We start from the raw sequence: 16,065 nt of genomic DNA on the forward strand, positions 1-16,065 counted from the left end.
CAGTGGTGCAGTGGTGTAACACATGACCCATGTACGGCCTTAGTCCTCAACCTGGCCGTCACAGGTTAGAGTCTCGGTATGTTGATCTTTGCTGCATATCTTTGTCTTGTGTAGTTCAGTCTGCAGAGATTTTTACAAGACACTGCATATTTATAATATACTAATATATTTGTGGCATGAAAGAAGCATGACCCCGTACCGTTACAAATGTGAGGTCAAATGAAGGTCAGCGAGTGGCTTTGCAGGACTGCCTGATGTAACAGGGTATCTGATATTCTACAATCTTCATGTCAAGTGAATTGTTGCAAAAAGAACATTTCAAGAAAAACGGAAAAAAATATATTTAGCTTTGTAAAACAAAGTGTTTGTGTTATGTGGGATGGCAGCTGCTACCTGACAAAGGTCTGTTTTAAAATCGTGTACCATTAAAATGCTCTGGAATTAAGGTCACCATGTGAAAAAAAGGCACAGGTTATATTAATCATCAGTACATCTTCAAAGAAAGGCATTTCTTATCAAGGAAATAACTTCATTCAAAGACGGCTTGTGTTTGTGTGTGCGCCTGAGCGCGAGGGTTAGCGAGTGTGGGTGGTTGGTGGCGCAATATCAAGCAGGGGACTTCAAGGAAAAATGGAGACCTTTAAAAGTCAGTTGCCGTCGTCGCTTTTTCTCTGACGCTGGCTTTTATCTCGTATTCATTGAATCTGTAAACAGCATTCTCTACTCCTGCCACAAGTGCTTCTCTGATCTAGACTGAGATTGGGCTGCGTACTGCTGCCGTCTCCTGCAACAGAGAGCAATACGCTACATGTTCCTTGGCACTGGAGGAAAAAAAAACTGAATAAACACAGACTTGTGCCTTTCCTTTACTCCAGTTTTCCGCCTTTTGCACCTCTTTCCCTTACCCTTCCCCCCTTTGGCCTCATCAGGTTGAACACAAACCCAGACTTCAGTTGGGATTTTAATTGGTCCTCCACAATCAACAGCAGAGCTCCTTAAGAACGTGTTTGCTCCTCAGTCGGGCTACACTCGAGGACCAGCGCTGGGTTTTGAAGTGGCATCACGCAGAGTTTTGGAAACCACTCTGAGAGCATAGACTTTGAAAAATAGATAAGAGCCACAGGGTATAGGGTTTTCTGTAGTTTACATCCATGTGCTGCCGCACCATATCCACCGTATTCACGGTGAAGGAAAAATTACTTTCTGGTTCTTTTCGTGTGTGTGTGGTGATTTGTACGAACGAAGCGCGTGAACCGGTCCACCCGCAGACGTGACAATTGACGGGGAATTGATCTTTTAAAAGATTGATCTTCAAAGGCAGAATGGTAATTCGACACGTAATGCTGGCGAGAGTGCTGGTGTTGTTTGTGAAGATGCACTTCTCTGGTCTTGGTGGGAGACTCACCTGGGGCCTCGATAAGCTGTTTGTAGATTCCCAGGAATGCAGACTCTGCCTCCTTACTGCGCTTGTTCAGAGCGACCACCTGCAGGGAAGAAGATGCCATTAAGGTAAACATGGAGTTGCATAACCCAGGAACAGAGTACATGAATGGTCAGGTGAAGCCAAGATGATCTGACTTAAAGTTTAAGGTAAAACAACATCGATGACAATCATGATGTAGTTTAGAAGTATTGGAACTACAGCTTATATATTTTAACTTCAACTGTTTAAAAATGAGACATATATATATATATATATATGTATATTAAATATGACTTAAAAGACTTTGTAATGTAAAGCCTTGAAATTGGGCCTCTGTCTCTTTAAGAAACTCCTGCTCTTTCTGAAACTCTGCCTTTAGGAAGTCATCACAACATGGCTCGTATATTAACCCTTTAAGAATGTTCTTACCAACGTTACACTGAGAAGTAGCTCCTATAATGAGCTCAGCTGATACGTAGTTCCACCAGGTGTTTGCTAATTGCTGCTGGCTAGTCTGAAGGAGCTGAGTGGGGGGGGCTGCTCTGTGAGGCGGAAGCTCTGAAGCTTGGAAATTACAGCTCTGAAGTGCAGCAGGACCTTGAAGGCGGAGCTAGGTCCACCCAGGTGTTTTGCACAGCTGAATGGTTGCCATGGGAGACTAGAGGATTTCTCAAACATGCATGAAAGAATCAAAGCGACACTACAAGTTTTATCTTTGATGAGGGAACATTATAACAAAAAAATCTATTTTACATAATGCTGCACCTTTAAAATATGACTGTAATACTTAATATAATAAAATTATTTCCAAGCAAACATTGCTAACATGATTATAATTTTCTGTGGCTCTACACCTAAAGCTGCTATGCATGATTATTGGTTATAACATTTGTCATGCTTGTATCACCTGCTGAGCAACCTGCTTTACTCCAATCGGTCAGAATATTATAATGTGAAGTATGAGACTGCAAGGCACTTGAAAGGTAAGATCCTACAAACATTGATATTGTACACATTGATTTTGCTAAGATTTTGTTAATCAATATATTGTGCAGCCCTGCCCAAAAAGCACAAACTATTACTGGCTACTGCCAAATGAAACATCTACAATACTGATATTCTCTGATGATTTTACGAGACAAACTGCGCAGGGAGGAGTTCTTAACAGTAAATCAGTGACATCTTGAGAAAGCTTAAATGTTTTTCCTGTTTAACTGTCAAGCTGTTGCATGTTGTGAGGCGACATTTGGCCCGGTAAATGTAGGTGCCCGTTGTGTGCGAGGACACTCGCCGGTGGCCTCCATCACCAGCAGCACTCAGCACCGCGGCTCAGCGGGTGACGCAAACCAATTAACGATTCATTAGGAAGGACAAAGAAAGCAAATTAGCCGCCACCTGGCCCCATGGAGAGGGCACCTGCACTAGTGGGTATGTGGGTTACCTGCTCTCAGCGCACACCAAGACTTCGGGTCTGTTTGTAAACCAGAGGACGCGCGCGGTGCCTTCTCCTCGGCAACAGTAAAGTCGGATCAAGTCTGACTCATCGACTGGATTCAAATGATCGTCATCTACTGTTTGTGTCATTTCTGTCACTGCCGATTACATTTCCCCCCCAGTCGTATCGGCTCGATGGGGCCCCAACAAAGGGGCCAGGATGGCGGGCGGGCAGCACGTCTGAGCCGGTGCTGCTCCTCAGCGGTGTAAATGCACTTGAAAAAAAAAAAAAAAAAACACATTCATTTCGCAAAAGGCTGAAAACACTTATGAGAATGGCGGCAGTGTGTTGGAGCTGTTTAGTGGGGTTATAAATAAGGTGTGTGGAAAATAGCGTGAGACGGAGAGCCTTTGATTTACTGGAAATGGCTGGCGTGTTTTCCCCAGGGGAGGCATAACGACAGCATCATGTTTAAAGAAATATCATAAAGATCAAGCAAATCCCCCGAACCTGCCCCTCACCTCCCGCTCCCTCCCCCACCCCCATCACTCCCACTCAGAGCAACTCAGAGGAGTTCATGGAAAATGGAAAAGGCTGAAGTCCAATCAATACAGATGCAATAGTCTGCTGCTCTTAGGCAGCTCCCTGATACACAGTGCTGCTGTTTCACTCAGCCGGACCCCAGTTTAACCTTCCACCCTCCCTACACACATGTGTACACCCCCCCACACCCACCCTGCACACACACACACCCCTGCGCACACCTGCCCTCATCTACCTCCTATCAACTCTCCTCCCTCCAGGACTTCATGAAACTATGTGGCAACAATAAACAACAGGAGTGCATAAAGCACCTTGCTATCATAAAACAACTGTTCCAGCCTAAACCACTTAAAATTCATGTCTTAATACACAAATTTAAGACTTTTTAAGACTTTTTAATGGATGATGTGAAGAAATATTCAAACTGCTTTAACTTTTCCATATTAAACAGGGTTTCTGCAGGTCTCACCAACTCAAATTTAACACTTCTTAGTACCCTTATTAAATGGAATTTAAGACATACATCTATACACAATTAATGTATTTATACTTTAATTATTATGTCCATCTCCATCTCCAGTCACAGAATGCAATGCAGATATCCGAGTGTGACTCAAAAAAATACAACCCAGAATATACAAGACTAAATAGATCTGACAAATCAAAATTTAAGACCTTTTTAAATGAATTCAAGATATTTTAAGGCCTTAATTTCAGATAGATGAATTTAAGACGTTTTATGACATTTATGGGATTTTATATGGTGGGTCAACAGAAACTAGTTGTGAACATTATTACAAAGCGGAAGAAATTATTGCATCTGGTTCTGAGAATATTTGCTTACAAAAATCTGAAATGTGACTTCCTTTTATATTCAGCTCTCATGAGTCATTACTTTGTAGAAATAGACCTGCTGAAATTACAAATTCTTTTAGAGCATGTTAGAATGGCCTACTCAAAGTCCAGGCCTAAAGACATGAACAAGCTTTGATCTAAACCATTTCTTAGCTCAGACAGTATGTTTCGGCTCATTGTCCCGTTGGAAGGCCAACCGCCACAGTTTTTCTGAAAGGTTTTCTTGTGTTGCATTTAGCTCCACCCATCTCTCCATCAACTCTGACCTACCTCCTTGACCCTCTGGAAAAACAACAACAACAAAAATAAAACATTCCACAGCATGATACGGCCACCGCCATCTAAACTGTAAACTGGACTTTTTTTTTCTTTTCCCCTGCCATTAATGACTTTTTCCTGCTACTCTTTGATAAAAGCCAGAAGTGTGGAGTTTATGACAAACAGTTGTCCTGTCCTGAGATGTGAGTCTGTTGGCCCTTTCTCTGATTTATATGTAATGAAGTGAACAGAGCTCTATAATATATTGTAAGCTCAAGGTACTGTTTTATAACCTGAAAACTTTAAACTTCCCCACTTGTTTCTCTCCGTCCTGTCTGCTGTTACCTTGGTCTTCATCATGTTGGTTGTTCTTTAATATTCTCTAACAAACTTCTGGGTTTTTGACAGAAATGTTTAATTTACATTATTACATGGAGGTGGACTATTTATGACTTAAAACTTGTTTCACTTGCTTTTATTTAGGGGTATCACAGTAGAAAAAGGCCATGTTTTTAGATTTTTATCTGAGATCAAATATTCCAAACCACCCCTTTGTCCTTCACTTCACCGTTATGCAACACCTTGTGCTGTTTTATCACACAATGTTCCAATAAAATTTGGGGTGCACTGATTGCACTTTTCTGGCCGATCACTGATTACCGATCTTTGAGATCTCTGGCCTGCTGTACAATTCGGTCAGTACAATTTTTTTTTGTCTGAAATGTCACCAAACATAGAAAGAAAGTTGTTGAGTTGGTAACAGTGGGATGTCTAAACATGTAGACAAGTAAGAAAGTAAGAAAATTGGGTCAGATGTATTAGTGCACCCCTAAAACAAATACTTCTAAGTTTGTGAAAGCAGTCAGGGGCGGTGAATACTTTTGCACGGTGGAATACGTGAACAATCTGAATTGCTTCAGCAAAGACTCCTGCCAGCATTCAGACTGTTTCTCTGTTTGTGCAGCAGTGATGAGGATCAAATCTCATCGACTCCTCGTGCAGCAGCACATTAACCGTCAAGAGTACTTTGTGACACCGAGACAAACTACTTCCAAGCTGAGATTTCACCTGAACTACCTGGCCACTGCAGCGGAGTGGTTGCGCCAGCCCTCTGTAATCAGGCTGACAGTGTGCTGGCCGGACTGCTCCTTCCTCCCCTCAAGCGGCTTCATCAAAATCCCTGGTTGCATATGTAGAATGAATAAAACAAACAAATAAACTAGAAATCCTGCAGAGGAAGCAACTGGGGCTCCATCTTATAGAGTACATGCCGGGGGTCTCCTGGCCCTCCATCATCCTTAACGAGAGAACACGGAGATTACCTCCACAATCACGCCATTAACCTGCCTACAGACGTCGGCGGAGACATCAATCACTCGCCTGCCTGATGCCTTCTCATGTTGGTCCTACTCTCTGCGTACTGACATGACCCGCCCACCTCCCTCCAAGCTGCCTCTGCTACCATCAAAACACTCGTGCTTAATGAAAGGCTGACCACAGAGTCGTCGTCATGTCCAGCATAAGCCGCCACCTCTGAAACAGCTGGGATTTGTTAATTCCTACATCGTGACAGATAGGATGAGCTGCACAAAGAGTTGCAGCTTGATGTTGGGTTTTGACTGGGAAATCTCCTCTCCTCCTTGGCTGGAAAATATGGGCCCCATCTCTTGCTCTGGCTCACAACGCCTTCTTTGTTTTCGCCCGTTTTGTGATAAAGGATACGGCCACCAAGGGAATAGGCTTGGCCCCGGGATGATTTTACAAGCAGGAGTAAAGCCTGGGGCACAGCGAGTGAGAGAGACACAAAGGAAACCTGTTAGAGCTCCTCCATAACTCTTCGCACAGAAACAGAGTGGGCAGTGCACAGCCTCTGGGACAGGACTGCTGGGAAATACTTACTGATGAGCCTTTGAGAATACTTACTGTACCCGCTAGTGAGTGTGTCTGTGTGTGTATTGGATCAACCTAGCGTGTGGTGGGGAGTGTGAAATAAATGAGGGAAGGGAGAACAAATCCAAAGTGAAGAAGACTGGAGTGGAGAAGAGGGGCTACTGAGCGACGTGCCGAGAGAGAGAGAGAGAGACAACGGAAAAGAAGGCTCCCTTAAAGAGCGCAATTAGCAATTATGCAGTCATCAATTACAATTATCACAACTGGTGATTATGCAATTATCACTCTAAATCATCGTTTTCCCCCCTCTGCCTTACTAGTTTGCCACCCCTTGTGATTTGGTTGTTTGAGGATGGGTTGTGACGATGTAGGTGATTAGAGTGTGTGACAATGACTGTTGGGTGTTGGGAGTGTGTCAGGATACGTTTTTGCACCAAGTGTGTGTGCAAACAACTTTGGGAAGGCTCAAAGCACGTCTGCATGACTACACACAGAGGTGTTTAATACATCTTTAAAACGGGGAGGGGATGTTATAAAATTATTTCCTCATCAAAAACATACCTGGAGTGTTGCTTTGATTCTTTGAATCCTTGAATCTCCCATGGCAACCATTCAGGCTGCATAAACGCCTGCTCATACAAAGCTCCGCCTATCTACCCACAGCTCCGCCTCGAAGTTTGAGGCGCTTGTCAAGCTTCTGCCTCCACCAAACTAGCTGCAGGAGCAATTGGCAAACACCCGGTGGAACTTAATGTCTGCTCATCATACAAAATACAACGCTTGTAATGTCAGTAGTAGACAGGATAATGGAGGAGCAAAGTTGTGATGATATCCTGAAAGCAGAGTGTCGGAAAGAGCAGGGGCTTCTTAAAGAGACAGAGGCCCAATTTCGAAGCATCAAATTGCAGAGTCAATTTTCTTTTGAGTCATGTTTGATATATGCAGTGTTTTCATAACAACTGAAAATAACATAATTTGTTTACGATATAAAGTGGCACTATATGGCTGGAAAATACATAATACCGTCCCTTTAAGAGCGAAATTCTGGAAACAAATTTGACTGTCCCTTGGCAAGGCATTTTTACATTCTAATGATGAAAGTTCACTAAGATAAACTGATGCATGAATGGATAGATAGATAAACAATAATATGATTGGACAAACAATTGGATGGACTGATTAAAGGATAAATGAACAGACCATGGATGGATGGATAATTTATGACAAGGAGTCTAGGGGTGAAAAAAAGTATTTTTTGTTATAGTCAATTCCCTTTTCCATACACAGACCTGGAGCATATTTAAAACTCCAAACCTTCTTGGGCTGTCTATGGATTCCTCCTCCCTGCATGTGTACATATGTGTGCATATTGACGTGCTGCTCCCATCTCAAGGTGAATGTGGTCGCCCTGGTGCACTGTTTGGGGACAGCAAATGTATGGTTCCACAGTCCCTGAGGCCTCTAAATTACCTGTCATCTTCCTCATGATGCAAAGGTCAGCGCACAATCACAAGGAGTCCATCCTACAGAGCTGTTCACAGAGCAGCCGTCCAGCCCACAGGCTGACAGGGTGTCACAACAACCCCGGCGCCGCGCCATGCTTATTAGAACAAAACCATGAGAAAGCCCTCCGCCAGAACACTTAAAAATCAGTCCTAGAGGAACCAACGGCAAGCTGAGAAAAAGAGGCACAATATGGTCACCGTTGCACGACTGTGTCATGTAAAAATAAACAACTTCTGTTCGTAAAAAAAATGCACAACAGTAATTTTCTATCCAGAAGAAGGGAAGCGATCATATATTAGTTCTGCCACCCAGCACTTCTGCAGCTGTCAGTGCTGCCAACAATCCTTTATTTTGTTCCTGCTTTGAGTGTAGGTTCATAGAAGAGGCGGGAGCAAGAGAGATGAGTTGGTGAGGAGTGACTGATGAGTGGGTGGAGGAGAGGGGCAGAGGTAAACACTATTGCAATACAGTCTGGATGGTGAGAGACCTGCATACACCCACACGTAGGCACACATACACACACTTGAACCATGAGAGGCACACAAACACACACACACGGCGAAGCTATGCGGCGTACATGTGCGCCGCGTGCGTTTCAGGGCAGATTTAATCATGGTGACACCCCGTCTCGGAGCCGCAGTGGCAGCGCGGCGGTGGCTGCGGCCGTCTTTGGATGCCCAATGAGATGAGCAGTCAGAGCGCTGACACACATCTCGTCGCCGTGTCAATTCCAATAAGCGGCGCCTGTCAGTCAAAGCACACTGACGCCACAGCCACTCTGCCTCTACGGAGCTACCGGTTCAGCCAGAAAAAAATAAAAAAAGATTATGGCTGAAGCTGACCGCGCAGATGTGATTTTGCAACCAGTTGTCTTCGTGTGCCTACATACTGTAACGTCACAGCGACACATGAATGACAAATTCGACTGGACTCACGGTAGCTGGACGGCCTGGAGATTCCCACCTTTGGTCAGATTAGTCTTTCAAATGGACTTGCACCGCCTAAACTTTATTAACCTTGAGTTACAACCACAACATTCTACAGATTTTAGAGGTTTTTAGACGACAGACCAAGACAAGAAAAAAATGCATGGTCTTCAAAATCCTCCAACGATTCAGGGCAACAAAATGCTCAAAATTCCCCAATTGGCAAAGAGTAGAGTCCATCTGTGTATATTTTTGATTTAATTATGAATCCAGTTATTATTTAAGGATTTCAGAGGTTTGTGGGTAGGCTCACTGTAACATTGATAGAGCAGCAGAGACTCACAGTTAATGAGAGAATTAACTCCACAGATCTCGTCTTTATGGAAGATCACTTTCCTTCTACCTCAAAATTAAGGACTACTTTGACTTAGACTGTTGCATAAAATGGTTTCTGATTTCATCATGACAAAAATGTGAAGAAAGTCCAAGTATAGGGATCTAAAGCATAGAATTTAGCTAGAATTTATGTATCTGCTAGAAAGCAGATACATAAATATAATCATGTACCTGCTTGAAACTAAAACCCGTAAATACAATTAAGGGTGACCATATTCAGTATTTGACTATAATATGCCAGTATGTAATAAACACAGAGAAAAAAAGCTTTGATTAACAAGCAAGTTTGGGGTTTTGCTGGGATTTAGTCATGAGCGAATTAATCTTGAGAAACTATTAGGGTTCAAAAGAACACATTAAACACTATAACCAATGTCTGTCAGGCACCGGTATACCAGTGCTGTAGTCTACGGTGAAGCAAGCTTAACATCAGCATGATCTGAAAAAGAAGCCCCTTCTCTAAAGTCAAAACCTTCAAGCTCAACTTATACATGGACAAGCCAAATTACTTTTGGACAAGCAGATGGGAAACATTCAACTGCTTGGCCACAAAGATAGGAAGTATGTTGGGAACCAAAACCAAGAACTAAACTATCACTCGTTAGCAATCTACAATCTAAAATTGGTGTTTCAACAAGACAATCATAAACACACTTCGGATCAAACAGCTGACCGAAGTTATGCTACTATCTTGCAGGCCTTTGGACCAATCTCTCTCTACTACAGCAGCCAATGAAAATATATATGCTATATGATGCGAGACGTTTGATAGAAACTTTGGGTCAACGTCTTTTAGGAGAATGAAGATAATGACCCAGGCTTGGTGAGATAGTGGATCAAGGTGGAGCTGACGTAATCCCAGAGGACATGGCATATGGAGCTGCCTGAGAGACAGAACATGGCACGACATTAAACTGAGATCAAAGGGCCTGCTGTCTCCACCGCGCAGCAGGTGGCTTCTGGGTCCCCCTCTCCGTCAGCAGAACCACTGTGTTATCGGCTCGCGCCGCAAAATTCACAAAGCAACCGCCTCAAAGTCACGGCAAAGTCAAAGTCAAGAGACAGACGGAAAGACGAAAACAAATCTTTTCTCAGTGTCTTTGTACTTCAAAAGGCGGGAGTTGTCATTTTCTTTAAGCTTGCTTTTCTCAAACCTTTCATGCAGCGAATGACCTAAACCTTGAGGAAAGTGCGCCTGTTGAAAATGGGTCTATCAGAAGTTGATGGGGAGGGAGCGTGGGGCGTGCTGAGGATGAGATGAAGGCTGCGGGTTTGACGTGTTGAGAGGGAAGGCTGTAAGAATCAGCGCTGAGTGCTCCTGGACCAGATTTTCGGTGCTGGGAGAACCGATAAGAGGTGAGAAGAGAGGAGAGGTGCCGGTAAGGGCTAATTATAAAAAATAAAGCGTCCCCATTATCTCGGTGCTGTACTGCAAGAGTGAACAAAGCTACAACAGATGGGGTGTCATGGGTAACTGTGCCAATGTGAGCCAAAGCCCCAAGAGTGGACAGACCCTGGCAGGCGGCTGGCGGAGCGGTTCTGGCACCGGGGGAGCCACAGCTGCATATCTCGCCCTCAGACACATGTTGACAGCATTTCTCTAGTCCTGCCTGCACTAGTCAAGGTGAGACAGCGTGACACTGGAGGTGTGGAGGGGGGAGAGAGAGACGAGTGAAAGAGGCAGAGAGAGCGCTAGGCTATGATGGATAGTGCTCTCTATCCACCTCTCTTCTCTCTCCCTCTTAGAAGGCTGGTGACTTTCCAGTGAGGCAATTATCATTGCGGAATGCATAATAGCCTAATTAATTACAGGTGTCAGTGCTGCCTTTGTTTCCAGCGTGGAGGAACATCGTGCCAAAGCCACATCCGCTAAAGAAGAGTGGCGCTGATGAACGAGGCCCGCGCGGCGGCTGAAGGTGTGTGGCTGACAGAGGACTGGACGGCGCGGAGACGAGCCCAAATCTGCCCAACAGTCTTGTTGTGAGCAGAAGATGGATTGGAAACACAGGTGTAGAAATTAGCTCCATTATTTGCTTGATGAATCTGATTTTGTTAGCGGCAGTGTGTGTGTGGAGGAAGACCTCAGGTCGGCCTTATGCACTCACTGGCCACTTTATTAGGCACACCGTGCTAAAAGTGTACCTAATATGTTGGACCTCTTTTCGTCTTCAGAACTGCGTTATGTCTTTGTGGCCCAGATTTGACAAAGGTGACTGAAACATTCCTCAGATGATGGAATGAAGTGATTGCTACAGATTTGACCCCTGGATGAATTTTTTTTTTTTATGTTTTCACAATTTAAACCTTTTTGGTTTGAGCCCCTACTCCGTCTGCCTTTGTCGTTCTATCCTTGGGCAAGACACTTCACCCGCCCTGCCTGCTGGTGTTGGTTAGAGGACCCATTGGCGCTGGTGCATGGCAGCCTCCCCTCTGCAGGAAATCTACAAAGTCCATAGAGGTCACCAACTTTCTGGAGTCAATGGCCTTCAGCTTGGCTGAAGAACACTGCCAGGAGAGCTCTGTGGAATGGGTTTCTGTGAAAAGGGAGTAGAATCCAAGCTTTGTCTTAAGGTACAATATAAATTGTCGGATGCAGTAGTGTAAAGCATGAAGTCATTGGACTCCAGAGCAGTGGAGACATTTCCTGTGGAAGGATGCATCGTTGTTCTTTGTCTGACAATCTAATGGATGAGTCTGGGTTTGCCAGTCTTTAGTATGACACATTTGCCCGACTGCGTAGTGGGCGGTTCGTGGAACATAACATTGCCTCATCAACTCTAGTGAAAGGAACTCATAGTGTTCAAATACCAAGACATTTTGGATAATTTCATTTTCCCAACTTTGTGGCAACCGTTTGCAGATGGCTTCCTCCTGTGAAAACATCACTGCTAAACAGTGTACAGTGGACAGGCTTTCTCATCCAACACCACTGTCTGACCTCACAACTACACTTTTGACAGAATGGCCAAAGATTCCCAGAAATACACTTCTAAACCTTCAGGAAAGCTTTTCTAGTAGCTCATCTAAGTGCACCGGGTGAGCTGACAAAATACTTTATTATATGCTGTAGATTAAGAAAAGGGTATCACTTAGCTTCTGATTTGCATTAACACAGCCATACACTTTCGGCAATCCAGATTAGTCTAATATAACCATATCTCATTCAAAGTCACCTAAATCCTCCTGCTTACCTATTCTGATGCTTAGCTTGAACTTCAGTCAAGTGATTTTCATCACGTCTAGATGTCTAAACGCACAGAGTCATGTGTCGCTACTTGTGTTAAGAAGCAGTTGAACAGGAGTCTCTAATAAACTAGCCGCATCACTCTAACCAGGACACGCCACTGTAATGCTTGTAGCGGCACCATCCACGTCCAAATGGTACCTGACAAACACGCCGCATCATTCGTCCAGTCAGATTTGCCGATTTCATTTATTGCGGCGGAGAAAGATGGAACAACGTGCAATTACCAGGGGAGCAAGAAACAGAACCTGCGAAGGAGAGAAGTGAATGATGGGGTGACTAGGGAGGAAAGACAGCGCAGAGATTTGTGTTATTCTTCCCCTCAGCCTAACACATGCATACTTTGATGCAGAACTTAATAGAACGTCACGTTTAATGTGCAAGAGTGTGTGCGCACTGTACGGTGCAGTGTGTCTGTGTGTGTGTGTGTCTTCCTATGGGGGGTCGTGGCAGTAGGCTGCTAATCCCTCCACGCCCCCAGGCAGTGGGGGGCTCATTGTAGAGTACATTGAGTCTAATAGGAGCGGGCGCTGCAGCTCTATGCAGCTCTTTCTGCTCCCACTGTGAGAAGGGTTTTACATAATTAATGACTGTTGATGTTTCCCAGGTAGTCGCCCGGCAAATTCACTCCAGACTCGGCTGCCACCGTCGTCGGTTCTGCGGAGAGTGAGCGACACCAGAACAGACAGCTTACATTACAGGCATAAATAAGGCAATTTTGTACAGTGTCTTCTGACATTACTGTGAGAGGGGGGTTCAGGGCCAATAATTCGACTCGCTTCAGAGAGGAGCTCCGAGAGAGCTTTTCTCTGTCTCAGAGTCTACAGAGGATTTCAGCTTGATGCGAGTAAAAACTGTGTGTGTTTCTTTTTGGGGTTTTTTTAATATAATTTTATGTGCCGTTAAGAGACGCCGAGCTGAAGAGGCGCCTTTTTGAAAGAGAACACGCAATCGTTCACATCTGCATGAAGCGGTCTAATCTGAACGTCGATCTCAATACACGTGAGCCTGGCGCTCGGGGTTTTCTATGTTCTCTACCACCGCCAGGCTGCCGGGGGCCCCGGGGGCCCGCACAGATATTGCTGGGAGGCAGTCCACATTTATACCAGAGCATGTTAAATTAAACATTTAAACATGACACCAAGGGGAGGCTATTTTTTACTACTCACAGCCCGCTACTCATTATTAATTTGTAATAACCTTTAAGGCTTTTTGATGTCATACATATTTTACAGAGAGATATCACTCCCAGCCCGGCTGGAGTGGGCCTGTCGATGACGGATCACTGTCGCACCACTAAAATATGGCTTCTGCGGTTATAATTAGGACCAGGTGAGGGTAAAGAGGGATCAGCAGAGCCGGTGTGTAAGGATTTGTCTTAACACAGAGTTACGCTAATGCATCAGAAGTGTCACGTCCAACAGCTGGGAGAGATTAAGGCCTTGTCCACACGTAGCCGGGTTATTTTACAACGATGTAGCAGAGATGTTTATTTCTATAAAATAATCTTGGAAAGTATTCATCCTCACCAATTCGCTGAATTACATTGCTAAGCGTTGTTTTAAACATGCCAAACCCATAGGGGGCAGTATAGGGAAAAGCCAAAACCCATGTCAGCCAACCACAATCCTTCAAAGTAGCCGCTGCTTCTTGTTACGAATTAAACAAGAAGTAGCCAGGAGGTTCATTTGTGTGGACAAGCAGAGAGGTTGGACTACTTTTAAAGACAGTGTTAGAATATAAAGTTAAGACATATTGGAATCACGCTAAAGCAAATATGTGGATTCATGTGGAGCTTATAGGGCATTGTGGCTCCACATTGGGACAGGAGCTGACAAAGCTGAACATTAAGCACTCTTTCTCCTTTGCAACTCAACGTATTGGAGCAGTTGGGCTTATAAATGAAACAAGCAAAAAGCATCTAATCAAACAGAAACCAGCACCTCTCTGGTAGCAGTCATCTTTCCTCCACTGCACGGCTGAACAGTACCAATGGTCACATATGTGTTCATGTGTTAATTAATATGCAAATCTTCACTTTGGTCAGAGGTTTTATTATTATTTTTAATGATGTTAAACAGAGTTTACCCGTAAATGAAAGGCCAAATTGCGTAAAAATCTCCTCGGTGTGTCAGACACTCAGCTATGTACGGATAAGGCCTAAAAAGTTGAAAGTTGAAAAGAGGGCACACAAAGATAGGGCACCTTCCTGCCGGTGACCCTCATGGTCGTTTTTACACCATTTAGGTTTTTATGAATGTCTGGTGTGAAGGAGTTCATCCTGCCAACATAAATCAGTAGAGGCCTTGAACAGTTGAGGGGGGATGGTGGGCATGCGTGCACCCCTCTCTCTCTCTCTGTCTCCTCCACATTCCTGTGTTAGAGGAGCTGGCCCAGACCCCCTCCTGCTGCCGCTCCCCGCTCCGCCAGGAGGCCCGCCCGTGCCCGCTGGATGCCAGCCTAAAGCCCATGTACGCGGGGAGCCAACACGCCACTAAGAGCTGTAAAACAAATGAGCTCTGTTTGGTTAATGTACACTGATTGACCTCTGCTGCCAGGCATTTGATGTCATGATTGTAATGACCGGCTTTCAGCCTGATCACTCATATACAATGTGACAGGCGCGAGGTGGCATTTCAATTTGACTGAATGAGGGCTAATTAGAAGAGAATTCTAATAGCAGCCGCGCCGATGTTTTTCAAATGCATATCCTGGCAACGACTGATGAAATAAGAGTGTTTGATTTTTTTTTTTTTTTTATGCCCCCCATCCCCACCCCACAAACATTTACAGAGCCTTACAAAAATGTTCATGAACCTCGGAATTTCTCTCATTTGTCACATTACAGCCACAAACCTCCATAGATGCTGGGTATGCGGTAGACAGACAGGAAGTAGAGCAAAAATGTAAAGTGAAAGAAAAACGATACACTGACAATTTTTAGAAATTAAAATTTTGTGTGGGAGGCATGTGTATTCATCCCCCTTTTACTTTGATACTCTGAAATAAAATCCAACAAAACCAATTGCCATACGTATATTTGCATAATAATTTTGATGATGGCAGTTGATGAAATGTAATGTTTATTGCTTGTTTCATAATTGTACGATGTTTTAATGGTGAAAAGCACTTTGAACGGCCTTGTTGCTGAAATGTACTACACAAATAAACTTGGCTTGACTTCTGGCTAGAAATGGTCGTCTACCCAAACGGACGGAGGAGGCAAGGTGAGCGTTGGTCTGAGACAGAACCAATAGGCTCGTAGTTACTCTGGAGGAGCCGCGCCAATTCACAACTCGGACGGGAGAATGTGCTGACATGGCAACAGTGAGTTTTGCACTTTACAAGTCTGGTTTTTATGGAAGAGTGACGAGCAGAAAGCTGTTCTTGAAAGACGGCCATAAAAAGTCCTGTTTAAACTTCAACACAAGTCATGTAGTGGAGACATCAGCACTATAGCTCTGGTCGGGTAAGACCAAAACTCAACTTTATAGGCAATCTGGGAAAAACTAGCCTCTTGTCCTATGCTGGACCCTCGACTACTGAGATACAATTGCTTCCTGGAAGAGTGGCCTTGAATAGCCAACGT

General features: G+C 44.2%; 1 protein-coding gene across 2 annotated transcripts in view; it reads right to left on the reverse strand.

The window, feature by feature from the left end:
- The window catches only part of cux2b (cut-like homeobox 2b), a 125,769-nt gene that overhangs the window by 31,037 nt on the left and 78,667 nt on the right, over positions 1-16,065 (reverse strand). For both annotated transcript variants that reach the window (XM_044112775.1, XM_044112776.1), the window contains exon 4: positions 1,406-1,484. In XM_044112775.1, the coding sequence (XP_043968710.1) occupies positions 1,406-1,484 (79 nt within the window). The remainder of the gene's footprint in view (positions 1-1,405; positions 1,485-16,065) is intronic.

This window comes from Gambusia affinis, linkage group LG03 (assembly GCF_019740435.1).
Source record: "Gambusia affinis linkage group LG03, SWU_Gaff_1.0, whole genome shotgun sequence".
In the NCBI taxonomy this organism is placed as follows: Eukaryota; Metazoa; Chordata; class Actinopteri; order Cyprinodontiformes; family Poeciliidae; genus Gambusia; species Gambusia affinis.